At 41.1% G+C, this 26,076-nt stretch overlaps 1 protein-coding gene across 2 annotated transcripts in view; it reads left to right on the forward strand.

Annotated features, from left to right (window-relative positions):
• The window catches only part of fkbp15b (FKBP prolyl isomerase family member 15b), a 30,398-nt gene extending 15,411 nt beyond the window's left edge, over positions 1-14,987 (forward strand). The window contains exons 17-30 of one of the 2 annotated variants that reach the window (XM_085180534.1): positions 82-180; positions 267-361; positions 2,219-2,321; positions 3,693-3,725; positions 4,222-4,393; positions 6,588-6,724; positions 6,843-6,998; positions 7,100-7,252; positions 7,477-7,569; positions 8,333-8,446; positions 10,782-10,889; positions 12,300-12,961; positions 14,203-14,299; positions 14,465-14,987. In XM_085180534.1, coding sequence (XP_085036660.1) covers positions 82-180; positions 267-361; positions 2,219-2,321; positions 3,693-3,725; positions 4,222-4,393; positions 6,588-6,724; positions 6,843-6,998; positions 7,100-7,252; positions 7,477-7,569; positions 8,333-8,446; positions 10,782-10,889; positions 12,300-12,961; positions 14,203-14,299; positions 14,465-14,542 — 2,100 coding nt within the window. In that variant the 3' untranslated portion in view covers positions 14,543-14,987. The remainder of the gene's footprint in view (positions 1-81; positions 181-266; positions 362-2,218; positions 2,322-3,692; positions 3,726-4,221; positions 4,394-6,587; positions 6,725-6,842; positions 6,999-7,099; positions 7,253-7,476; positions 7,570-8,332; positions 8,447-10,781; positions 10,890-12,299; positions 12,962-14,202; positions 14,300-14,464) is intronic. The other variant, XM_085180535.1, reaches the window with a different exon arrangement.
• Positions 14,988-26,076: the final 11,089 nt, after the last annotated feature.

The following is a 26,076-nucleotide window of genomic DNA, read 5'->3' on the forward strand; positions in this document are numbered from 1 at the left end:
GTACAAAATCATTAAGCAGCTTTAATGCAAAGCAGAAACATTTGATTCAGTTTTTTTCTTCTTTCCTCAAAATCTTAACAGATCGATGATCTTCAAAGGCAGGGGGGCCTTTCCACGGGTTTGTCTTCTGTGTCGATGGAAACCTCCATGATCTTGCACAATATCCAAAGAATTGTTCAGGTACATACATCAGCAGCGCAGTGCTTTATAGAGGCGTTGTTAAACCCCCCATCTGCAGCTGTTCTGAGCACTTATTCTGCTTTCAGGAAAATGAGTGTTTAAAAAAGGAAGTGTTTGAGAAAAGTTCTCGCATTGAGGAGCAAAACCGTAAGATCGGAGATCTCATCAACCAGAACCAGAGGTGAGTATTGTGTATTTTGTTGTACAGTTATTTTATTTTCAACTTTAATTAATTTATTTTATTTTATTCTTTCCCAGTTAAATTTACCCTTCATTCTAATTTGTGTTGTACAGTTATTTCATTTTTAACTTTAATTTTTATACTTTATTTTATTCCTTCCTAGTTAAATTTACCCTTTTTAATTTTCATATTTATTTCCTATCTTATTCATAGCCTTTTCTTTTTTTCTTTAGGTCACGAGCAGTTGTCTAAGCATTTCACTGCATATCGTACTGTGTATGACTGTATGTGACAAATAAAATTTGAATTTTTGAATTTGAGTTGAAAGAATTAAGAATTACGCACAGATACGGGGCAGCCTAAAGGTTAAGTCTCTTTAGATGTTCAGATTCTTATTCCTCGCACAGTGCCATCAGGGATCTTGGCAGTAAAATTCAGAGATTTATAGACTCTGAATTTTGAAGCCTGTTAAGTGTGTGGCTGCTTGATTTACCATTGTTTGTTAATACAGGCACAATGTGGAAGCAGCCGAAATCCTAACGCTAAGATAAATTCCTTGATGCTGCAGTTGTTATGAAACTTTATAGAAACAGCAGAAACATTAACAGTTTAAAACATTTTTTTTGTACCAGGCTGTAATTCAGGCTTTTTAGTGACATAAGCCTTAGAGGTGGGAACCACCATACATCCCTCGATACGATATTATCACAATACTTAACGCACGATACGATATTATTGCAATTTTTTTAAAAATATTTTGCGATATTCAGATTCTGTACATAAAGGTAAACTTTATCAATGTTCATTTTCTCTAATATCAAAGTCTCACACTCAGTCTTTCTCTCATTTCAGTTTGATTGTTGACAAACTGAACGGTTTGTATTACAGTCTAGTCCAACTTAACTGAATCAACCATCTGGTACAATTATAGCTATTCTGAACTATGCAGTTTATGAAAACTATGCAGCCCCTTCAGCAACTGAAGAATTTGAAAGTAAATTAAAACAAAATATAATTTTACTTTAAATAAAAACGTTTTAAACTTAATTAAAATAAAACATGTCTTAAATTAAAATAAGTAAACTGTCATGTTTATTGCTGCCAAAAAAAAGTTAAACACATTTGGACAGTGAAGGAATGTCAGGATTCTTGCTCAGAAAAAGGATCAACATGCTCTGAAGTCAGAGCACAAAAACCTTTTTGTAACAAAATATCGATTTCTGCTGTCCCTGTATCCATACATTATTAGCAAACAAAATATCACCATGCTACACAGTATCGATTTTTTCCCCCACCCCTAATAAGCCTGGATATTCTGTCAATACCAGCGAGTTTTAGTGTAATGCAGTTTTTAACAGTTCAGAATGGGTTGCTTCTAGTTCTAATGGGGCGATCGTGGCTCAAGAGTTGGGAGTTCGCCTTGTAATCGGAAGGTTGCCGGTTCGAGCCCCGGCTTGGACAGTCTCAGTCGTTGTGTCCTTGGGCAAGATACTAATCCCATGTTTGCCTACTGGTGGTGGTCAGAGGGCCCGGTGGCGCCAGTGTCCGGCAGCCTCGCCTCTGTCAGTGCGCCCCAGGGTGGCTGTGGCTACAATGTAGCTGCCATCACCAGTGTGTGAATGGGTGGATGACTGGATATGTAAAGTGCTTTGGGGTCCTTAGGGACTAGTAAAGCGCTATATAAATACAGGCCATTTACCATTTACCATAATGTTTAATTGTCTCTCTGTCAAAGCTGTAATTTGATCTTAACAGTAACCAGCAGTCCCACATAGCCTAATGAAAGCACGAGGAAGTCTTTGAGCCTGAGTGTGCTTGATGCAGACGTGTGAACGGGCTGGTGGTGTGATTTTTCAGGTACATGGAGCAGAGTCACCTGATGCTGGAACAGAGGAATGACTCCCTCAAGTCGTCCAGTGAACAGAACCAGGCGAGACTGCTGCAGGCTGAGCAGGACAAAGTGAGTCGTTTGGTATTTTTGGTCTTTTAATGAATCAAATAAGGCTGTTGGCTAAGTGTTGGATGTTTGCGGTGACAGACTTCCCTTTTAGTGAGAGGACTAAGAACTTAACAGGACATGTGTTGGACTTAGTGGTCACATGCAGCGTATTACAGAGTCTGCTGATTTTGTGGCAGGCGGCTGCGGGTCTTCACAACTGAGATTTAAGTTTTTTTTAATGTCGCTCGTTATTAAGAAATGACAAAGTGAAACGTTCTTGAACATTCTGGCATTTCAGATTTCTACCTTTGGAATATTTACTAAGATTAAGTTTCATTGGCTTCTTTTTCCTTCAAAGACACAAAAAATGTTTGAAGTAAACCGAAGTAGAAAACGTCTTTATTTCAGTGTAACTGTGTTGCCATTTATTTTCTTTATTCAGTGGTAATACAGATAGATGTAGAGACTATTGGAGCGTGTACTATGAACAAATAAACAGGAAAGTTATATAATTAATTAAAGTCTTTAATTATTGATCAGTGTTTGTCCCACTGCTCTTTATTCTGTATCTTCATAAAACATTAGAAACTTAATTTGTAACTTTTTAAAAATGTTTGATGTGCTGTGTAACTTTGTTCGTATTCAATGTGCGGTTTTCGTCATTTGTTGTCTGCCCTGCCTGACTGACTGAGTAATGTACTCACACCACAGGTTGTGTTACTTTTGTGTTAGTTAGCCATGACTCTGGACACGCTTCATTCCTATCATAAAGGTTTTCAGAAGAATCAGATTGTGACAAAGAGGACTTTCCCTCTCTGTGTGCTCGGCATTTTACTCCAGTGGAAAATAGCAATTCCCATCCCATATGGCAAAATTGAAAAACATTAAGTATGAGGTTAGAAAAGCGCACAATAAACTGTTCCTATCTAAGCTGTGATGTATTTAAACACGAGTCAAATCATTCGTTCTACAGTTAAAACAAAAAACATATTACTGTGTAGTACCTCTGGCAGCTGTAGTAGTTAATGAAAAGTTAATATAGTTCATACAAGATCAACCGATTGCACAGAAAGTTCAGGAGGCGCTGATTGATTTCCATGGAGCGTAGTTGTGATGTTTTTGTTGTTTTTGTTCTTAAAACCTGAGAATAAATGTTGGTTAAACTGTTTTGGAGTACAAAGAGTGTGGTGTAAGCTTTAATAACGTGGCGTATTTGCTGATTCCAGCCTTCTTATTGTGCTCCTATAGTTTGTACACTTGTGTCGCCAGAAGCTTGTTTGTAGTTTGGACTTGGTTAAAGGTTTGCTATCTGCTGATTCCACTCTTTTCCAAATGCTCTTTTCATTGTGCTGCTCTGAGGAAAAACTCCTATTCACTGCTCTCTCTTCTCAGCATCCTCTGCCTCTGGACCTGGGCTCTGGCCAGGTGAGCCTGTTTCCTCTGTGTAGTGCCATCAGACTGGGGTCAGCTAGAATCTGTAGAATAAGAAAAAGCATCTAGAATTATAATCGATGTTTAAATTACAGGAAGTTGTTTTGTTGTTATGCTGTAAGAGAGCGCAGCTGAAAACAATCCCGAGACTAAATCGTCATTTCCAGGTCATTGCAGACCAGAAAGCACAAAATTTAGCACAAAGAACTGTGAGAAGCTCCTATTTGATCCCAGTCTGACTGCAGCCACTGGATCACCCTTTTCCATCATCCTTCACTGGCACCTCAACTAACCTTATTCCTTTTTTTGTCCTTCTGCTTCCTTTTCATCAATCAGCACTCACCATTTTCCTTCCACAGGGACACACTGCTAGCACCAGCAGACACTCATCCAGGCTTGTTTCTATGTCGTTCCACCATCTCTGTGGCTTTTATTTTGATATAGTGCCACCAGTACATCTTCCCCTCTCACCTCTCGCCAACTCCCCCAGGTTCGTCTAACAGAGGACCTGGCTTCAGCGGCAGCGCGGGTGTCTCAGCTGCAGCTCGAAGCTTCAGCTCAGCAGCAGAAGGCCGCGGAGCTGCAGGGTAAACTGAGCACAGCGCTGCAGGACGGAGAGAGCCGCTGCCAACGCATCACTGCCCTGGAAGCACAGCTGGAAGGTGATTGTGTGCTCAGTTTAAATACACTGTGCCCGATAATTATAATTGTATGTAATTATAATATAAAAAATTGTGCCTTTTTATGAATATCAGAATTTTCTTTTTTTGGTGCTGCAATCAGAGAGGTGCATTCAATACAAAACAAAATCCAGCTGCCAAAGAATGAAAGTTTTATTCATGTCTCTCTAAAACATCTTCAACAGAAAACCACAGCGATGATTTACGCAGGTTTAACTGCTTCTTTGTCCTGTTGTTTAAACTCAGAGCAGCTGATGCTGAAGCAAGACATGTTGGACATATTAGACATAACATGGAAGGATACGACTAATCAAATGTACAAATCCTTTTATCAGATGAATACATTTCATACAATTTGAAAGTGAAGAAGCAAAAACACCCAAAGGTTTGAGCGCCTCGAGAGAGCGAACAAACTCATAAATTTGACTAAATCTTCATCATCATTAGGTCTACTATTAAACATTCCCCAAACGTTTTCCTAACAATCTGTCTGAATCTGAAATTGTCTGACTTAAAGCAGGAGATTTTTTTCTTTAACATAACTGTTCCTGCACATTATTATGACAGTTAACAGGAATAGTTGAGGTCACACAGAAGCTGAAATCAGGAAATCAAAAACTGTATCCTGTAATCCTGTATCCTCATAACGTTTAGCACCAGAAGTTTACAAATGGCAGCACAGTGGTTAGCACTTTTGTTGCCCCACAATAAGAAGAGACTGGGTTAGAGTCCTTTCTATGTGGTGTTTGGATGTTCCCTGTTTGTGTGGCTTCTCTCCGGGTACTCGGGCTTCCTCCTGCAGTCCAAAGACGCGCAGCTAATGGGGTTAGGCTAATCGTTAAATCTGGCTGTCTCTGTGGCCTGCAACAGACAGATGTCATGGGGTGGAAGGAGGCTGACCTTTCCAGGGTGTATCTGACTTCTCCCCCCCTTCCCCATCCATCCATCCATGGATGCATCCATCCATCCATCCATCCATGGATGCATCCATCCATCCATCCATCCATGGATGCATCCATCCATCCATCCATCCATGGATGCATCCATCCATCCATGGATCCATCCATCCATGGATGCATCCATCCATCCATGGATGCATCCATCCATCCATCCATCCATCCATGGATGCATCCATCCATCCATCCATCCATGGATGCATCCATCCATCCATCCATCCATCCATCCATGGATGCATCCATCCATGGATGCATCCATCCATGGATCCATCCATCCATCCATCCATCCATCCATCCATCCATGGATCCATCCATCCATCCATCCATCCATCCATCCATGGATCCATCCATCCATCCATCCATCCATCCATCCATCCATCCATCCATCCATCCATCCATCCATCCATCCATCCATCCATCCATCCCATCCCATCCATCCATGGATGCATCCATCCATCCATCCATCCCATCCCCTCCATCCATGGATGCATCCATCCATCCATCCATCCCATCCCCTCCATCCATGGATGCATCCATCCATCCATCCCATCCCATCCCATCCATCCATGGATGCATCCATCCATCCATCCCATCCCATCCCATCCATCCATGGATGCATCCATCCATCCATCCCATCCCATCCCATCCATCCATGGATGCATCTATCCATCCATCCATCCCATCCCATCCATGGATGCATCCATCCATCCATCCCATCCCATCCATCCATGGATGCATCCATCCATGGATGCATCCATCCATCCATCCCATCCCATCCATGGATAGTTTTGAATATTTTAATTCTCTTTGAATTCTCCATTCTCAACGAATGCCTTAATGGTGTGCTCTCTCTACTCTCAACCATGCAGGGAGCTCACGCTTTCCCTTTTTGCTGAAATGGAGAGCAGCCTCACAGTGTCCTTGTGGTGATTTGGAAAGTTCTGTTCATGGCTTAAATCTTTTCTTTCCCTGTAAACTTGCGGCCAGAGTTAACCGACCACACAGATATTTTCCTTTCCAACATTTGAGCTACGAATGTTACTTTAACAGAAACGTTTGATTTAAAAAAATATGCATGTGTGACTTTAGCAACAAGAAAATCAAGGCAACCCTGTGTAAGAACATCTAGTGGCTGCTACATGAAGAGCAAAGGAGAAGATGTCAGACTATTTTTTTGAAAAATGGACCGGACGAACCATCTGTGTGTTCATGTGTTTCAGAGCTGAAGGAGGAGGCAGAGAGGGTTCAGACTCAGCACCGCTCAGAGAAACAAAGACGCAAAGAGACGGAGCTGAAAGTGAACACCATGGAAGAGGAGCTGCAGGACCTGAAGACTGACAAGGAGAGCCTAGAACGAGTAAGCGGATTTCATCCTTTTGTGAATGAATTACAGCAATACACAGTCACCATGGAAACAAAAGGTTTTCTTTAAATCAAAAAGGGATGTCTGACAAAAAGGTTTGCCTCACATTTAGGCACTTTCAGAAAGAAAGAAGAAATGGCAGGTGGAGCGTCAGCGTCGGGACGAGGAGGTGGAGGAGCTCCGCAAGAGCAGCCAGCAGGAGCTAGACAACCTCCGAGCTCAACTTCGCAAGGCCAGGACCAGCAGTGACAACGCGGCATCAGAACAGGTCACATCTCTGCATCCAGCCCGAGGGCGATCACGTCGTCTAATCGAAAGATCAACAGAGTGTTTTGTGAACATTAACGTTGCTTTACCTGCTTGTTGCAGCTGTCTCAGCTGCAGGCGGAGCTCGAGCAGGAATGGAAGGGCAAGTGTTCCCAGATGTTGGCTTCAGCTAAAGAGCAGCACAGCAGAGAGGTGGCTGAACTGACAGAGCAGAGAGAGGCTCTGCAGGACAAGTTAACCCAGCTGCAGGAAAAGGTGCTCTCAGATCGTCTTATGTTCATTTTACGCCCTTTGGCACTTCATGTAAAGCACTTTGAGTTGCTTTGTCACTGAAATGTGTTTTAAAAACAAAAAAACTTGCCTTACTTTTTCATTATCAGCAGTAGTTTCTTCAATTGTTCACTTTAAAGTTGAGAGAAGTTTATATTGGGACACGAACACGTTACATGTTGTTGTTGAATCATGTTTGCTGTCAATAGTTTTCAGCTCTGAAGCAACTGAGAGACTCAGAAGAACAAAGTCTGCTGCAGCAACACAAACATTATGAGGAGTTGCACGCTCTTCAGGAAAAAGTAAGATGGATGACTGCATTTAACTCATCTTGTCTAACAAGATTAAATATTTATTATTAGCTGGGAATGCATTTTTTCAGCGACGTCACTACCCAGGAATATTTAGCCCTTTAGCACGGAGACTGTGCCTAAGCTGGAGCCAAATCTTGACATTTTCGCCTGAGCAAAAAGCAGAGCTACACAGAATCCTGATGTTAAAGGTGATGTTAAAAAGTGTGGCGGGGACTCCTCTGTTAGTTTCTCTGGGGAGTAACTGATAAATGTCTGTTATGACTGATTAAAATAAGATGAGAAGACTTTATTTATCCTGAGGGGAAATCTTTTGTCATGCACATGCTCAGTGCAGCAAGAGAGACAGAGGAGCAGAGGAATAAGATACAATATGTACAATAGAATACAAGTATACAGTAATATACAGTAGGATAGTGCAAAATATAAGATGAAGTAACTGTAACAAGTAACAATATAACTGTATCCTGAAGCTTATCAGTGCAGGTGATTTTAAAGTGACAGTATTGTGCAAATGGATAAAAGAGTAGCAGCGTATGATGGGAGATGAAACAAACATTCAATGAAAACCTGTTGGTGATATTGCACCGTCTGAATGACAGAATAGCTTTGTTATTAATCCTCAAGAAAATCACCTACAGAGTGAGGAGGAGTTGTAAGGATCATCATGGAGGCGTGCATGGCGTGGGAGGGGTTACAACCACACCGTTGTGATTTACATGACATATATTTATGTCATGCTATTCCCTTCAAGTACACAGCGTTGGAGCAGCAGGGAGCGACTGTAAGACAGAAGCTGCAAAGACGAGTGGCAGAACTGGAGAGCAAACTGGAAGAGCAGGAGGATTCTGGAGACACTGCAGCAGAGGTGAGACGTACATGAGATCTTTCAAACAGAACAATTAATAGAAGCTGCAGCGCAGCCTTTGTCTTCATCTGTCACTTTAAGAAGCTGTTTAGCTGATAGAAATCACAGAATGAAAATCAAATGATCAGCAGCAGCTCATTAATGTCTCCAGATGCCAGTGCAGGGTGTTGTGGCAAATCCACTTACCCCAAAAAATGGATCAGACATCAGTTGTAGAAACGATAGTCTTTATATAAGGCTTCAAAAAGGGGAATGTACAACAAATAAACTTCTCGACATCAGAGCAACATATAATGGCTTCCCGAAACTTTCTTTGCTAGCTAAAACCCGGAGTAACTTTTGTCTACCACAAAGGATTCTGGGAAACGCAGTTTTCTAATGAAAATACCTGTTAAATGCTCCCCTTTAGCAGAAAATTAAATCTATAATTAACAGCTCTCACTAAACATGTGACTAACACTTAAATCACTTACAAAATAACCAAAATGCTGTTATCAAACAATAAACTGCAATAAAGTTACAACACAGGGTGCTTTAGTCTTAGTTTTCCATAAGACGAGGACTGCCTGATGTTTCCAATCCAGTACTGGATTCTGATGTTGAGTCCGTCATGTTAAATAAAGGTTGAACCCTTTTTAAAACCATTTCTTATTTATTATATTGACGTGTTGAGAGATACTTTCAAGTGTATCTAGTAACTTTACCCACGCAACATGTACATTATAGAAAATGCTGTATGTTTGGCAGGAATTTGACTTTTTTTTTAAGGGAAACTTTTTAATGTACAATTTAACAAACACAAAAAAAGCTGAGATTTAAATATAAGCAGAATCCAGTGATTTGTCATAACACACAGAAAGTTATGGTAAAAAATAATTTCCATATAAAGTACATGGTTTACTCCGTAACATGATTGCATATGAAACAAGCTTCCTAGAGTCTGAGAGAACAGAGACTTCTAGAAGTAAAATTGGGGAAGGGTCCCAGACAGTTTAAAAATAATATTTCTTCATGCACAACTGTAAAGTATTGGCTGATTTTATAATATATGTTACAGAATATCAGTAAAAGAATCAGAGAATCTTGAGCAGTGTCTGTACGCACGGCACGAAAACCTGTATCGAACATTGATGATGTTCAGATCCTGAGACAGGACTGCATTGAAAACAGACACGACTCTTTCACTTCTGTCACACTTGCAAAGGAATGATATATCTGTATATATGTGTGAGTAATGTTTGATTTCATCCAGATGTTTTGCTTATTTCAGCAAGACAGTCGCAGACCTCATTCTGACCTGTGTGGTAGCATCGTGGCTCTGTGTCGAGTCCTAACATGATATATATGCTCATATAGAAACATTTTGGCCATTATGAAAAGCTTTAAGCTGCTGAGCAGGTAAAATCTGGAAAATCTGTCCTGGCGAAATAAAATTATTAAAATCTTCCTGGCATGAAGTCGACATTTATATTTAACAAAATCTCTTATATATGTTCAGAGGCCTAATTATAACCTAATTTGATTTAAATGACTGATGTATTGTTTGAAGAGACACTTTGTATCATTAATGTTTAATATCTCGAGAGCAGTTTTTCACAGGTTTGTATCATAAATAATGCTTCAGTAAATTAATTTTCTCATTTTGTTTTCTATGTAGAACGCTACGAATATCTCCATCTTTTTTATGAGAAGCCAACAGTTAGGACAGGTTTCTCTGAGAAATCAGTCTAAGGAGCTGAGACAGAAAAACCTTCTTGAAGTTTCTTCTTTTTAAGTCGTGACCTAGATGACTGAGAACCTTCAGACGTATCTGAGACATCAGGTTCAACAGGAAGTCAAAGTGCTGATTTGCTTAAAGCTTCGGTCAGAGCAGTGATGGCTCTGCAGCTCCTGTAAAATCAAACATCATTAGATGAAATGTAACGAGTGAATATAATGAATTATATAGAAAAATGGAGTGAGGAGCATGAAATACAGGATTATGTTCACGCTCCTTTAAACTGAGACAGCACGACCGATCACCACCATAACCTTTGTAGTACGTTTTGATCGATCAACAGTAGGTCTGATTTTGGGACGTAGAGTTTCTTCTTCTATGATTTAGTCCTAAAAATACCAAACACGTGTTCTCACTCATAATCAGCGGGTTTGCTAGAGTGGGTACACATCATGGATCACAGCTGGTAAATGGACGGGTTCTTATAGCGCTTTTCTACTCTGAGCACTCAAAGCGCTTATCAATAAGCTGAAGTAAAAGTTTGCGCATTAGTGTGATGCTGTGTGAAGTCTAAGGCCAGTGCATGCTGGGAATAACTCACCATTTGTGTTCTTGTAGGTGAAGCGTGTGATGAACGGCGTGTTCCACTCACTGCGAGGGGAGTTTGATCTCACTGAATCCTACACCGGCCAGGCTGTGCTGGGGGTCATTGTCTCTACCATTAAGGTAAAATCCTTTTGAAGCGATCAGGAGCCTCACAGCAGTCGAGCGTCAGTCGTAGCGCCTTTATTCTAAAACGCTTCCGCTGCTTTGGCACCTTATGTTCAACCAGGAAGCCAGCTTTGCAGCTCCTTGCCGCACCACACACGCCAAGAGTTCATTAGTTCCAGTTCCTTTCACCTGTCCCCTCAGACCTCCTGGCACCGCCCCCCGTGAGCTTACTGTGCCACCCCCCCACTGCAGCAGAGCCAGAGACCACACCTTTCTTTTTTTATATGCAGCCTTTGTGCAGAAATTCAGAGTTCTTAAATGTTTGGATTAATCGACACATCTTTTGGTGTCTTACATCAGCACAGGTGGAGAGGCATTGTTCATTTATCCATATTGTACAATCACAGCCCTCATCTCATGATAATGGAAGTGTTTGACTGGCGTTTGGGTTTGAATCACAGAGTTCTAGAACCAGCCATTAACCCTTTAAAGCCGGTCAGAGCAGCACGCTCCGTTTTGTGTAACTACTTTTAAATCCCGGTAGCTCTGCAACCACGTGAGCTAGCACAATAATTTTTTTTGCATATGAAACCGGAGGAGTTGTACTTACATCTTATACCATCAGCTTGTCCTCGGTCACAGTTTCCTTCCACATATAGCTTTGCAAAAACTGCATAAAAAGCACTTGCAGCAACAAAAACATAATATTCCACAAACACGCTTTGCCGATCCGATCAGCTGTTCATAACACTTCCTACGTCCATCAGTGCGAACTATCGCATGTCCGCCATGACCTGCCTGAAACAGGAAGTGACGTCATTTTGCAGAAATGTAGTTTTTTTACCATCAGGGCCTCATGAGCCTATACTGGTGTTTTTAAAAGTTATGTTTGACTTTATGACTTTCTGTGTGGTTTCTGGGATGCTTAGGACTCATATTGCACTGCTGGAAATAGTTTATTTTGATGCATATGCTGCTTTTTTGCAAATTTGCAAAATTTGCACTATAATATTTATTTTAGTTTTTCCTGCAGTGTATAAAAATTGGTGTATTTCAAAAATAAAACTATGAAGACACTCAAAATAAATTTCCTGTGGTGGGAAACTATTTTGTGCAACTTTTTTGTATTTACAGTTTTGAGGGATAAGCCTCTTAAATTTCTCTAACTAGAAATATATGTTAAAAAAACAAAAACGATTTTCAATTTTTTTGTAGTTTATTGCACTTTTTTGCAATTTATGTAATTACTATGCACTTAATGCAGACATATTATTAAAATTTGGGCTGTAATGGTTGTATTGATGTATAGCAACTTGAAATGCTCCCAAAAATGGCTCCACAGCATGTAAACATATAATATAAGCTCTGGCGGACTTGGTTCTATGGTAGGTCTTAAAGGGTTAATGTGGTTTTCTTTTCTTCTAGAATGTAACTCTGCAGCTCCTTAGTGCCAAAGGCGGGGCTGCAACAAGACCAATTACAAAAGAGGAGGAAACAGCGGAGGAAGAGGAGAAAGAAGAGGTTGAAAATGTGAAACAGCAGGAAGAAGAACCTCACCAGAATGTGCACATAAATGGAGAGACAGAGGTCAGAAAGGAAGAGGAGGAGGAGGAACATGTGGCTGATTCAGATTCTCATCAAGTCAGGGAGACTCGTGAGGATCAGGAAGAAGCAGCTGAGGAGACGGTGTGCGAGTCAAACACAACGACTCAGGCAGAACATTCAGAAAGCACAGATATCCATCCAGTTTCAACGACTGAACTCGAATCGGAAGAGCTGACAATAACGGCAGCAGCAGAGTGCGAGGTACAGGAGCAGAAGGGGCAGCAACCTGCTCCTGAAAGCTCTGCAGAAGATAAAGACACCAGCAAGTCTATGGATCCAGATGAGCGTTCACCTGACGATGGGCAAGCTGCTGTGTTGGAAACAACCGCTGCAGTGACCAGCGAGGCATGCGTGGACAGCGTGGAAGATGATGGAGAGGATGTAGGAGAAAAAAATGCTGCTTCTCATAAAGCCTTTGGACCCCCATCCAACCCGCCTCCCCCACCGAGTGCACTTCAGGACACCTCGGGAGACAACACGAGGTGAGTACAGGTCATAACGGCTGGTGGTAAAGTTACGAGTTTGATTTTGTGGCTCTGCTTGTCACAAAACAAAAAGCCTCATCGGCCTCCCTACAGACTGGGAAGCTGCGTCCATTTTTCATACACACTTTATGGTTAATGTTATTCCAGCCAATCACAACAATATGTTTCAGTAAAACTATACACACAGGACAGAGTGAACATTGGTCTGTTACATGGTTGCTTTAATTGTACAAAGTCATTTCTATTATTTCATGACATATTTAATCGTTTTTTTTTAACAGCAGGGCTCATGTACTTCGTCATGTGAGGACTTATAATTCCTGCTTATAAATGCGTCCTTGAATGCATCACGTTTCAAGTATTCTCTTTTAGACTGTGGTGGCAAACAGCTGTCAGTAATACTGCAAAGTTTACCAGCGGAGCCAATGAATAATGTCACGTTAAGCGCATAGAGAGTGTTAAGAAGTCTAACAAAAGACTTGTAACTTGTAGGGGTGGGGGAAAAAATGGATACTGTGTAGCATGGTGATATTTTGTTTTCTAATAATGTATGGATACAGGGACAGCAGAAATCGATACTTTGTTACAAAAAGGTTTTTGTGCTCTGACTTCAGAGCATGTTGATCCTTTTTCTGAGCAAGAATCCTGACATTCCTTCACTGTCCAAATGTGTTTAATAAACATGACAGTTTACTTATTTTAATTTAAGACATGTTTTATTTTAATTAAGTTTAAAACTTTTTTATTTAATGTAAAATTATATTTTGTTTTAATTTACTTTCAAATTCTTCAGTTGCTGAAGGGGCTGCATAGTTTTCATAAACTGCATAGTTCAGAATAGCTATAATTGTACCAGATGGTTGATTCAGTTAAGTTGGACTAGACTGTAATACAAACCGTTCAGTTTGTCAACAATCAAACTGAAATGAGAGAAAGACTGAGTGTGAGACTTTGATATTAGAGAAAATGATGATTGATAAAGTTTACCTTTATGTACAGAATCTGAATATCGCAAAATATTTTAAAAAATTGCAATAATATCGTATCGTGCGTTAAGTATTGTGATAATATCGTATCGTGGGATGTATGGTGATTCCCACCTCTAGTAACTTGTAACATATTTATGTCTCCATTACTGACATCCCCTCCTGCTAACTAACCGCTTGTATAAACTCTATCCCGCTGCCTTTATTGCCTCGCCCCACCTCCTTCTGCTATTCTCTCTGTCTGACTGGGAGAATTGACGAGGAAAATGGAGAGGAGCCATTTTTCCAGAACACAACTCCTGCCAATCCCCCCGCAGCACCCAGCGAAGAGGAAGAGGAAGAGGAGATGGTAAGGAAGGATCTGTAGAGTTCAGGCAAAGCTCTCAGATTTGATTGAGCGCTTTTACCTCATCCCACTAAACCCAGCCCCTCCCCTGTGTTGTGTCAGAGATGTTATAGCACTTGGACACTATTTGTGATTTTCTTCTTCTTTTTGCCTCTGCTTTGTGTCCAGAGCCTAAAGGGGCGTCCACCACCAGCTCCTCTGTTTGGTGATGATGAGGATGATGATGATCTGGACTGGATGAACTGACATGGAACCAGAACACTATTAGTCTGCGTCTTTTAATTTTCAAAGCTACAAACACTGCACGGTGTACGAGCTGTGTCTCCACGGTCGAGCCGTGAAGGTGAAAGAGATGAACGGACTGAACAGAGGACGGTCAGTGTAGCTCTGCAGCGCCGTGTGATCCTGTCAGTGATCAGCTGCTGCAGACAAAGCAAAGCTTCAGCCTTGAAAGCCTGTAATTAGAGGAACCTAATGAAATACCTCTCTGTACTTGTTTAATAACAGTTGATGATGCAATCAGTTCAGTCGCAGATTTTAACATTGTGTAGCAGATTCACTTGCAGGAATAAATGATTTCAGACTGTACTCGCTACGTTTTTAATCACAGTTTTAAAAACTGAACTTTTACATACTTTTGTTAAGCTGATATTAATTTCAAAGAATAAATGATCAGAGACACGTGGCCTTTATTGACTCTCCTGGTTCATTGTTGTGTGTTTTACAGTTTTACTGTTAAGTAACTGTGTAAGTTCAGTCCTGGCTATTTCAGGAACATTCACTGAAGTGAATGTCGTCCTATTGATTGGTTATAAGTTAAAGCACAAAGCATGATTACCTCTTTAGCGGCATGTCTGCCAATGACCAGGAGAGGGAGCTCTAGACCAGAGGAAAGCTACACTGCTGCTGAGTAAGCCCATGAAGCTGACGAGCAACCTGTAGGAAAATGTACGCTGGGCGTCAGATTAAGCAGTAGCGGTTTTAGATACGGGCGACACGGGCGGTTGCCCGGGGCGGCATCGTGGTGGGGGGCGGCATTGGGCATCGGTAGAAAAAAAAAAATAGCTTGTACTCATGCTGCCCCGACATCATGCGAGCCCATATTGGGAATGGCGTAGGCACCGATCGATTTTCTATAGCCCATGGGAGTAAGGGCGCCCTCCGTTTGCGAGGTGCGCCTGCTGCTTGCGGCACAGGGAGGAGAGGGCGGGGCGACGGGGGATTGGCTGGAGCAGCAAAAATTACCAACTCTCAAAATAAAACAAAAATAAAAACAAACACGAAAACACCAGACATCATGATACAGACTTATAATTTACACCGATGTTTTTTCAAAATTCTATACACGAAAAGTGAGCGCGAGAGCCCTCGGTGCGCATGCTCGCTGCTGAAGTCAAAGTAAACTTTATTGTCATCTCCGCTACATACAGTCCAGTATATAGAGAGACGAGACGACGAGGCTCCAGTTACAGCAGTGCAAGAAAACAAAAATAAATATTTAAGAGTAAAAAAAATATATATATATACACTTTAGGAGTCGGGGTAAAGGGATCAATAACAATTTAAAATGTATATTTTATATTTTGTTTATTTAAAGTCTTACACACAACCCGTTTTTAAAGTTTAAAAAAAGAGAAAAGAAGAGGAGTGTAGTGACTTCCACAGTCGCTAGAGGCCGTGGATTGAGCCTGCCTATTTGCCTGACGCGCTGTCAACTTTACGCAATAATGCGAGAGGTGGAATTGCTTGCTTGTTTATTAAAGTGCTTGGAAAGTTTACAGAGCAATGTGATCGGCTCGCGATTCAAACTCTTAAAACATCACAGGCTCTAATGCAACAAGGGGAAACTCGTTGTGCTGCGGTCAACAAAAACTACGGCTACCCAGCCCTGCTCTCTGTCAAAATCAAACCAGTGAAAGACAGACTGACAACGCCCTCTTATTGTCGCCGCTAGCACCCACGTGACTCCCATTGAACATCACCATAGCAACCAAACAAATAAAAACCCAGTGATCCTTAAAATTCAATACATTTAATTATGGAGGGGGGGTCCCAGAGGGGGTGTTCGCCCAGGGCGCCTAACAGGCTAGGACCGCCACTGAGATTAAGGTTTCAGTAATTAGTGAATTCAAATGTGAGAAAAGCCAAAAATTCCTAGTTTTCCTTTTTCTTAGTTTTAGTTGGCGTGAAGTGAACTTTTAATACATTTAGTCTGTTAGGGGGTTAATGTTAGCCTGTGCAGTGTTTTCAGTGGTCCAGCAACTTGCATCTTGCATCTTGCATCAACTTGCAGCAACTTGCATCCAGCAACTACTAAGGGTTAAATCTAGTACCTTTAAATTCCATAAAAATATGGAAAGAAAAAAAAATATATACATACACACACACACATAAACATATATGTATATAAATGACTTCTGAGTAGTCCTTTGGGCTATATCCAGTGGGATATAGCTGTCAATTTTCATTGGCTCATTGTTTTAAGTACAGTTAGTGACTTGGTATTTTTTCAAGGCTAACATTCTGATTTGTCCCAGCATAAAAACATGCGGGACTAATAAACTGAAACTAGCTTTTATGTTGCAAGTCCTCAGAAAAAGCATTTCTCAGCCTTGCTTTCCCATGAGATGTTAAACATCAGGCAATTTACTCCAGGTCAGTTTTTATTCACCAACTCGTAGTTACTTTGTATCAATTAAAGCTGAAAATACCTTTATTTACATACAGAAAAACAAAACAGTGTTTTTGCACACCATAATTTGGTAATTAATGAAGTAATAATTTTACCTTCATACTCGAAAAGGTGCCAGTATGTGATTTTTTTTTTTTTTTAGCTTTAGAATATGACACTTGACAAGGCTGCAGCTTTTAACAGATCTTAGATTATTTTTTGGCCCTGGAAAATTACTCTGTGTCTCAAAGATGATGGCGATAATAAAGTGAATAAAAGCACCAACATGTATCCACCCTGATGCCCTCAGAGGGCCTGGAACTAAATTTTCATAGTATGATGGTACAAAAATCACCTGATCGTCTCAGACATGCGAGGATCGTTTTCCACTTTTTGATTTTTCTTACGTAGCCACTCACCAGGTAACTCTTTAAAACAGGCCAAGCTCCTACTGATCCTCGGCATTTGTCTGCGAAAAGGAAGGAAAAAAGCATCACTGCAACATCTAGCTAAAGGAAACTTCTTTTTATTTTTTTTTACTATTCTTTATAAGAGTTGTCATAAAAAACAAATAACTGCATATGGGAGAGAAGTTAGCCTTCATGGTTTTCTGCCAGATGGGGTCTTTTGAGAAAGTGGCATTTAAACCCAAAATGAGATCTGAAACCTAAACAAGCATCTTTTGGTTCTTAATCGTTACCAAACTGTGACTCAGAACTGAAATTAATGCACGTGTTGAGAGCAGTATATGTGTTACCAGATGATGTGTTTCCATCCATCACTGTGGTTAATGTGTCAGCGTGGGCTGATGATGAGCGGCTCATTGGGATTTTTTGGAGAATGTTTCTTAGAAGCTGCTACTAGCACTGCCATCAGCCAAGTGGCTTTACTGCAGGAAGCAAGGAGAAAGTATCCTGCTTTATTTTATTCTCATACATTGAAAGTGGATTTTATTTGAAGTACAGGAATGATGGAATGATGAATGCAGCAATGATCAAAGACATCTTTGATGATAACCTCCTCAGGACCTCGGATTGGGGCGAAGCACGTGGCTGTGACGCTCCCATCCATCTGACGGAGCTTCAAGTTCTGTAAAGAGGAAAGGGAGTAAAAATACACCAAGCTGTGCTTGTAGTGTCAAAAAGACGTAAGACTGTAACTGCTGCCAAACATGCTTCAACATATTATTGTGTAAAGGCTGTGAATACTTATGTACATGTATTTTTTTTTTAATTTTTTGATACATTTTGATGAATTTGAAGCAAATTTCTTTCACTTTGTCATTATGGGGTGTTCTGGGTGTTCATGGAGAAAAATGAATTCAACCCATTTTGGAATAAGGTTGTCCACAGTTCAGGTGGAGCGCTAACTTGGTGGAGGAGGTGTCTGTCTCACGAATCCAAACTGGGAGCTGGTTGCACAGAAGATGAGCCTGAACGGCTCTATTGGACGGATACGATCCTATGTGGTCTTTAAGAGAAGGTGGGGCCTGATTATTCAAGAGGAGCAGGATTTCATATTCGATTCTGGATTTAACAGGTAGCCAATGAAGAGAAGACAATATGGAAGAAATCTTCCATCTCTTTCTAGTCCCTGTCAGGACTCTTGCTGCAGCAGTTTTTAGATTTTTAGAGAGTTGTTAGGACATCTCAATAGTAGTGAATTACAGTCGTCCAGCCTAGAAGTAAGAAATGCATGAACTAGTTTTTCAGCATCACTCTGACTACGTTCACACTGCAGGCAAAAGTGCATCAAATCCGATTTTTTTGACCCTCTGCGACCATCTATCCGATCATGGTGTGACAGTGTGAACGGCACAAATCCGATATTTTCAAATCCGATCTGGGTCACTTTCGTATGTGGTCCTGAATCCAATACATATCTGATGTTTCAGAAAGCTGCTGTTTGATGGTCATGTCGCATTAAATCCGTCTTTTACGTCACTGACACAAGACAGACGCCAATTATGAGCGCCGGAGAAGACATCGTGAACACTTCCTGTCCATCCGGTGAAACTGTTGGGAAGACAACGTTGGAGAAACGTGAACATTTTATTTGTACTGTATAATCTGCAGATTCTGACAGAAATCTGCAACTATCCTTTGAAGCAGCGCTCCTCTAAAACAGCAATAAGGATCATTATTAGGTTATTTACATTATTATGTCAATAACAAAATAACTTAAAGCAAAATTGGGAAACGTAAAGTCCGAAGTCTTTATATTAAGGACCATCAGTCAAACAATACTGTTGCTCTGGGTCTAAACAGAGCGCGTTGTGTGTGACTTTTGCGCATGCGCCGCTTTAAGCGTTCACACTAGAGCGCGTTTGCTGTCACATTTTATTTGTAGTGTGAACGAGCAGACAAAAAAATCAGATTTGAGCAAAAAATCGGAATTGAGCATTAAGACCTGCAGAGTGAACGTAGCCTAAGAGACAGAATGTTTCTAATTGTAGAGATGTTGCACAAATATTAAACATATTTATGTAATTTGCAATTTGAATGATATATTCTGGTCAAAAACGACTTCATGATTTCTCACAGTGTTACTGTTGGACTTGTAGTGATGAATCATTGCATATCTTAAAGTTCAGGGTTACATTCACTCATTTTAGTCTTTTTGGGTGATCTTTTTTAACTTATGCTGCACTGACGCTGTCTTTAGAGCAGCGCCTCCTTCCAGGCAACATGTACATGGAAAACTGTAAGCCAAACTTGTAGGGGGTAAGAAATGACCCATCTCCGGACTGCAACTGGTGAGGTTGTGAAAAAAGCATAAAGCCAACCAAAACATTGCACCATTTGTCAATATGTGAAAGAACCCAAATCTGCACAAGTTGGGAAGCAACAGTAAACTTAGCTAACAAAACAGCAACTACACCACTAATATCCTGTTATGTTATCAAAAGCATAAAACCATTTATCAAAAAAAGTTAAGAGTGCCTCATTTGAAGTCTATATTGACCCAGAAATCAGAGGCTGACACAGACACAAAGAGGTCTCTGACCCTCCCTAGGACTGTCTTTTACGTGGGATTCAGTTGGACAACTCGCAGGAACTGCACAGTGAGAGTGGGAATAAGATCAAAGTGCTAATACAAACACAACTGCTGGTTTCGTCTTCAGTGTCGTGTGTAGAGATTACCTGATTACCCCGGCCTCCATGCAGGAAGGCTGCAAATGAATTCTGTCTCAACTCCTCATAAACTTCTCATGTATGCCAAGGATACTTGTAAAAGGACATACTTGTTATAGTCAAGTCATTTCCTGTCAGTTATCCAGCCACATCGGGTACAACAGGAAAACCAACCTAATATAAACTAATATAGTACGGGTCACTATGGTGCAGCACTGACCCAAAAGTCCTGGAAGCATTTGTTCAAGTTGAAATCTGAGAGTTTTGTACAGTTAAACTACGACTTGAATGTTTTTTTTAAAGATTACATCCTCTAAGACCTTTTAATCATAAAATAAAACACTGCAACAAAAACAGCATAAAGCATTATTCTGCAGAGTAGGTCTTTGTACGAAATGGTCCATGTGGACTGCAACAAGATTTCTGTTTATGCCAGGTGTCAACATGAATATGAATGTCAGAATATGAGGTTTCACTGAACTTGCTTCATCATGGTAAACGGACTGATTCTTATACAGCGCTTCTCTACTCTCACTGAGCAGTCAAAGCGCTTGATACAACTCGTGCATTCAGCCATTCATACAAGCACTGATCTAAGGTTTTTCATGCTTCTATCTAACATTCACTCGCATTCACACTCCGATGGATGCATCGGCGGGCAACATGGGGTTAGTATCTTGCCCAAGGATATGTGGCATGCAGACTGGAGCAGGAGGCAAGGAGGTCTTAGGAGGTCTTAGTTTGACTCAAAGTCAAACTTGCTCAAGTCAGAAAAACAGTTAGTGGACACGTGTACTGTTTTTAAACATTAGCTTTCATTTCATTATAAAGAAATCCATTTCATATCATGACTTAGGCCTTCTCTGTGGCTCAGGCTGACAACAACAAAAAAGAACCAGAGTGGTTGTTTGTGGCACATGAGCCCCTGCTGGCAGTACACAGCATACGGGGAAGGGAGTGATGGTCAGTGTTGGTCAAGTTACTTGAAAAAAGTAATCAGTAACAAATTACTGATTGCTTCTCCCAAAAAGTAATCCCGTTACTTTACTGATTACTTATTTTCAAAAGTAATTAATTACTTAGTTACTTAGTTACTTTTTAAAAACACGATTTACAACCTGAATAGGTGATAAAGTGATAGATCTTTCAGCCCAATTCTACTTTTTCTGCATAATCCATCATACAAAATGTAATCAAATGGAAAAGTCTCTTTTTAAAACTTGTTTTATTAGTTTTAATCTTTTAACTTTATCCATCAGGCAAAAATTTAATTATCTGCAACATTCTCTGACTGGAAGAAATTAGTTTAATATTTAAACTTATTTTCTGCACATTCCAGCACATAAAATAAAATATTTTTTGTGTTTACACTCAGTCTTTCAAATAGATGCAAGTAAAACACAGCAGAAAATAAATAAAGTCAAAGACTAGCGGTCCTGTTGCTCTATTTTCACCTGTAAAGCAGGAGTGGGGTAGGCGGAGGGTTACCCTGGTGCAGGTGTGCAGCGGTCAGTGGAAGAATCCGCGAGTTTCTCTGTGAGTTTCCCATTACGTCGTAGCTACTCGGTGCTTGTTTGGAAGTTTAGGGGTTTTTTTCACTGTAAAAAGAAGTTTTCTTCCCACGCACAACGGACACTAATGTTTTTGTCACTTTTTATGGAATCAAACTCAAAGTAAGGTCAGTACTTCCACGCTTTAAACGCTGCACGCTCAAACTCTCTCTGCACTCGATATATGATCCATTGTTGATCTGCGCACAGCTGTTGTCACGAACGTCGCACTCGCTTACGTCACTGTCATGAGACATTCTCGCAAAAAAATCACGGCTTTAGTAACGCAGTAACGCAGCGTTCCTATGGGAAAGTAACAGTAATCTAATTACCGTTTTTGCAATAGTAATCCCTTACTTTACTCGTTACTTGAAACAAGTAATCACATTACAGTAACGCGTTACTGCCCATCTCTGGTGATGGTGGTGTTTGGGAGACACTGGAAGTGGGAGAAATGTGAAAGAACGTCAAAGACGAAAAAAAAGGAAAAAACACAGGAAGCGGCTGCAGTGAAAACTTTGATTGTTTTTAAAACTCAGTTTCTCCTCGGTGTGTGTCACAGCTTTGCTCTTCTCCACGGCTGGTTTAAGGACCAACAACAGCAGAAGCAAGAATAGCTTTAATACGAACATTGTTTTGCTTACAAATGAATTTCCTTGGCTTGATTTGATTGTATAAATATTATCTTAAAGCTACAGAAACCCAGATTTCAAACGCATGCTGTCTATTCAGGTTGGTCCCACATTTTCACACCCTAAACCTTGAAGACTTTCAAAGAGCCCTTTGAATAAATGACCTCAGCTCAGTTGAATATCAGCACAAACAGCTATGCCTAATTTTAGTTCTCAGTAACACTGAGTATTTGTCACTGGGTATTAGTGCGTGCTGCTAGCTAAACAAGTAATGTCGCTAGTTCACCAAAGGAAACAAAATACAGCCAGGCCTGTTTTTTCACACGTACAATACCTTATGTGCTGTCGTTTCATTAAAAATGACTTGATTTTTTTAGTGTACATGGTTTTCCAGCTTCCTCGGGCACAATGAGCTTTATGTGTTAGTGCCCCGATTCCCGTAGGGGAGCTCTGGAACATTTTGTGTTTACAGCTTTACTGCGATAACATTTCCCCCTCTGAATCACAGGCAGTGCTGTGTGGTGGTGCCACCTTTCCCCTGCCCACTAACAGGACACTGTCTGTCAGTCGGCTACTTTGCCAGCTCCCACACTAAAGTTCCTTTGAAATACCAGTTTGTTTATTCTAGCGTACTAAATATGCAGTGTGCAGGTCAAATAACCTCAGGTTTGCTGTAGGGAGAGGCAGATTTTTTGATGTCCTGGCCTCAGTCATTTTTAGCTAAATCCTGCAAGTGTCTTCAGTTCTGTTTTCACGCTGCCACTTGGTTGGCTTGGCTTTTTCTATCCTCCTGTGACATTATGAATCGTGACTCCTCCAGAGTCCTTTTTGTCTGTATCTCCTGAAACCTGTTGCAGGGACGGCACAGTGCTTTCTGGGATTCCAGACCCAAGCGGTTGGGGCTCCCCAAGCGCTGACAAACACAAGTGGAAGTGTGTTACAGAGTTTGTTCACACCAAACGTAACGGAAAGTTTTTCTAATAATCGCCTCCATTTACTCCAACCTACCTGTGATCTCTTCTTCACCTCTCTGTGCACTGTCCGTTAGGGATGGGTATCGTTTAGGTTTTATCCGATACCGGTGCCAAACCGGTACTTTTGAAACGGTGCCGGTGCTTAAACGGTGCTCAAACCGGTGCTTAAAGAATGGAGAACACAAAATTGGTCCAAAAACCTCTCATGTTCAGCTGTTTTTTTGTAAAAAGATAACAATGTTAGCCTTTTCTGCAGCTATGGGGCATATATGGTATCACTCTTGGCTGGAAGCAGCTTAAACAATGGAAAAAACACAAACTTTGTCCAAAAACCTCTCATGTTTAACTGTTTTCCACTTTTTCTTTGGTCATTTTAGCCTTTTTGGCCAGGGTGAAGGGAGTATCTGCATCAAACAAGAAGACAGCCGCATGTAGCTATGATGGTGTTTGCTAGTTCACCTTACATGCATTAATGTAATAACGTGGTTAGCCTACTCAACGTAAATTACACACGAACAACATTAAGCTACTCACTCAGAGAAGAACGGCTGCTGCTGCCATCATCATCCTCATCATTTCTGCTACACTGGCAGGGCTAGGGGCCAGGACTCTCCTCTTCGTGTTTTTGGGGGATGTTGCTAACTCCGGTCCGATAACAGGCACCACACCTGCAGTAGATGTGCTCGGTGTGAGGTCTCGCAGCAAGCTATCAAATACGGCTTTTAAAAAAACGCTATGTGTCGCCAGGTGTTTCATCAGATTTGAGGTGTTACCTCCTTTGACAGTATCACAGTATCAGCTTAAAGCACTTGTTGCAGCTGCTGAGTTTGCATCTTTTGCTGTGAAGTACAGCCAGACTTTTGACCGCTTCGCCTTGGGCATTTTTAATCTGTAGCTCTGCTCTAAAAGAACGTACGTACCTGGACCCGCCTACTATCCTCGGAAACGTAAAATGATTGGCTAGAATCTAAAGTGTATCACAGCTCAGGGAAAAATAAAGCACCAAAATGTGCGCTGCTTTTCGGTCTGGTTACTACCGTTTATGACCGGTACCCATCCCCACTGTCCGTTGCTTTGGATAGTTGACTCTGAGTATTTAAACGTGTCCACATTTCACTCTACTGTTTGCAGCTTCACTCTTATACTTGTCTCTGTCTCATTCACACACATGCTTTCTGTCTTCCTTCACCTGATCATCACCTGTCATTGGATTCACAGACATTATGCACCTCCTTCTGACTTCTCTGTAATTATCTGTTGACACGCACAAAGCAAACGTTGTATCTGTAAGAGCTCTTACTGATTTGCAAGAAGTCCTTCTGCTGCTCATTGATCAGGGCCTCTCTTCTCAGTCTCAACAAGAAATGTTTGTTAGTACATCTGTAAACACCCTAACCTGCTGCACATCCTTTCCAGCTTTATTTCTCTGCCTAGCCAGTTGATAAAAGTTCTTTTTTCCTTCTTTAGTTAGTGCTCATGCAGTCATGATCCAAAGTTTACATACATTTTCATCTTGGGCATGAATGTCATGTAATTTTGGGCTTTTGATTATTTCTTTGAATTGTTCTTTTTCCAGGGTTGAATTATGGCACAGCGTACACCTTTGATATACCACGTCAAAGGCGTATCATTTGAAATTTGAAATGTATTTTGGAATTTCTTGCACATAGTCAAAAGTATACATACAAGCTCAAATAACATACTCCCAAAAATCAGTTTCAACATTTTCCCATGGTCTGGAAGAAGACCCAGACTGTCAGATAAGAGGAAACTGGTTAAGGTGAACAACCCAGGAACCACCAAGACTCACAGTGCCATGGACTGAGAGGGTGCCGACCAAAAAAGTAGTCCCTACTCCAAAATCAGCACCTTCGAACTCGTCTAAAAGTTTCATCTGCCCACATGGACAAGCCAAAGGATCAGACAAGACAAAGATTGAGCTGTTTGGCCATAATAACAAGAGGTATGTTTGCAGGAATAAAGGTGAGAACATCAACAGTCAAGGATGGTGGTGACAGCATAGTGCTGTGGGGCTGTTTTGCTGCCAGTGGTGCTGGTACATTGCACAGTGGATGGAATAATGACGATGTAGGAAACTTTTTTGGTTATGTGTACATAACGTGCAGTGGGAGCGATAATAATACTCGTGGATTTTTAACAGTGTTTGTCCTTTGTGGGTATTGTGCTGCTGTAGCAGTCACTGCTGAAGGAGCTGCTCAGGGCCTTGACAGTCTCATGCAGGGTGTGAGAGGTGTTTTTACTGTTCCTAGGACTGCGCTCTTCTGGACAGAAATCTCCGATGTTGTTCCTGGGATCTGCTGGAGCCACTCACCTAGCTTTGGGGGGTCACTGCACCAAGTGCTCCTATTATCACCAGGACCACTGTTCACCCTCCACATCTTCTCGAGCTCCTCTCTGAGTCCTTGGTACTTCTCCAGCTCTTCATGTTCCTTCTTTCTGATGTCGCTGTTATTCAGTATCGCTCTGTCTACACACAGTGGTCGTCTTCCTCTACTCGTCTGGAGGTCCCACAGGATCTGAGCTCGGTCGTTCTCGACCACGTCTACCATTTTGACCTCAGGACTTCCAGGCCATACTCAGCACAGATGTTTCTGTACACTATGCCGGCCACTTGATTATGGCGTTCCATGTATGCCCTGCATGGTAGCGTCTTGCATCCTGCCCCCAAACCCCAGCCTCTATGGCACTTGTACTTAGAGCTTTTTCCTTTGCTGCCATGATTAGTGGCTCGAATCTTCTACATCTTCCTGATGTACTCGTGGATGTTCGTTGTCTCATCCTGGACTGTGGTACTGACT

This window comes from Neolamprologus multifasciatus, chromosome 12 (genome assembly GCF_963576455.1).
Source record: "Neolamprologus multifasciatus chromosome 12, fNeoMul1.2, whole genome shotgun sequence".
NCBI classification, from domain to species: Eukaryota; Metazoa; Chordata; class Actinopteri; order Cichliformes; family Cichlidae; genus Neolamprologus; species Neolamprologus multifasciatus.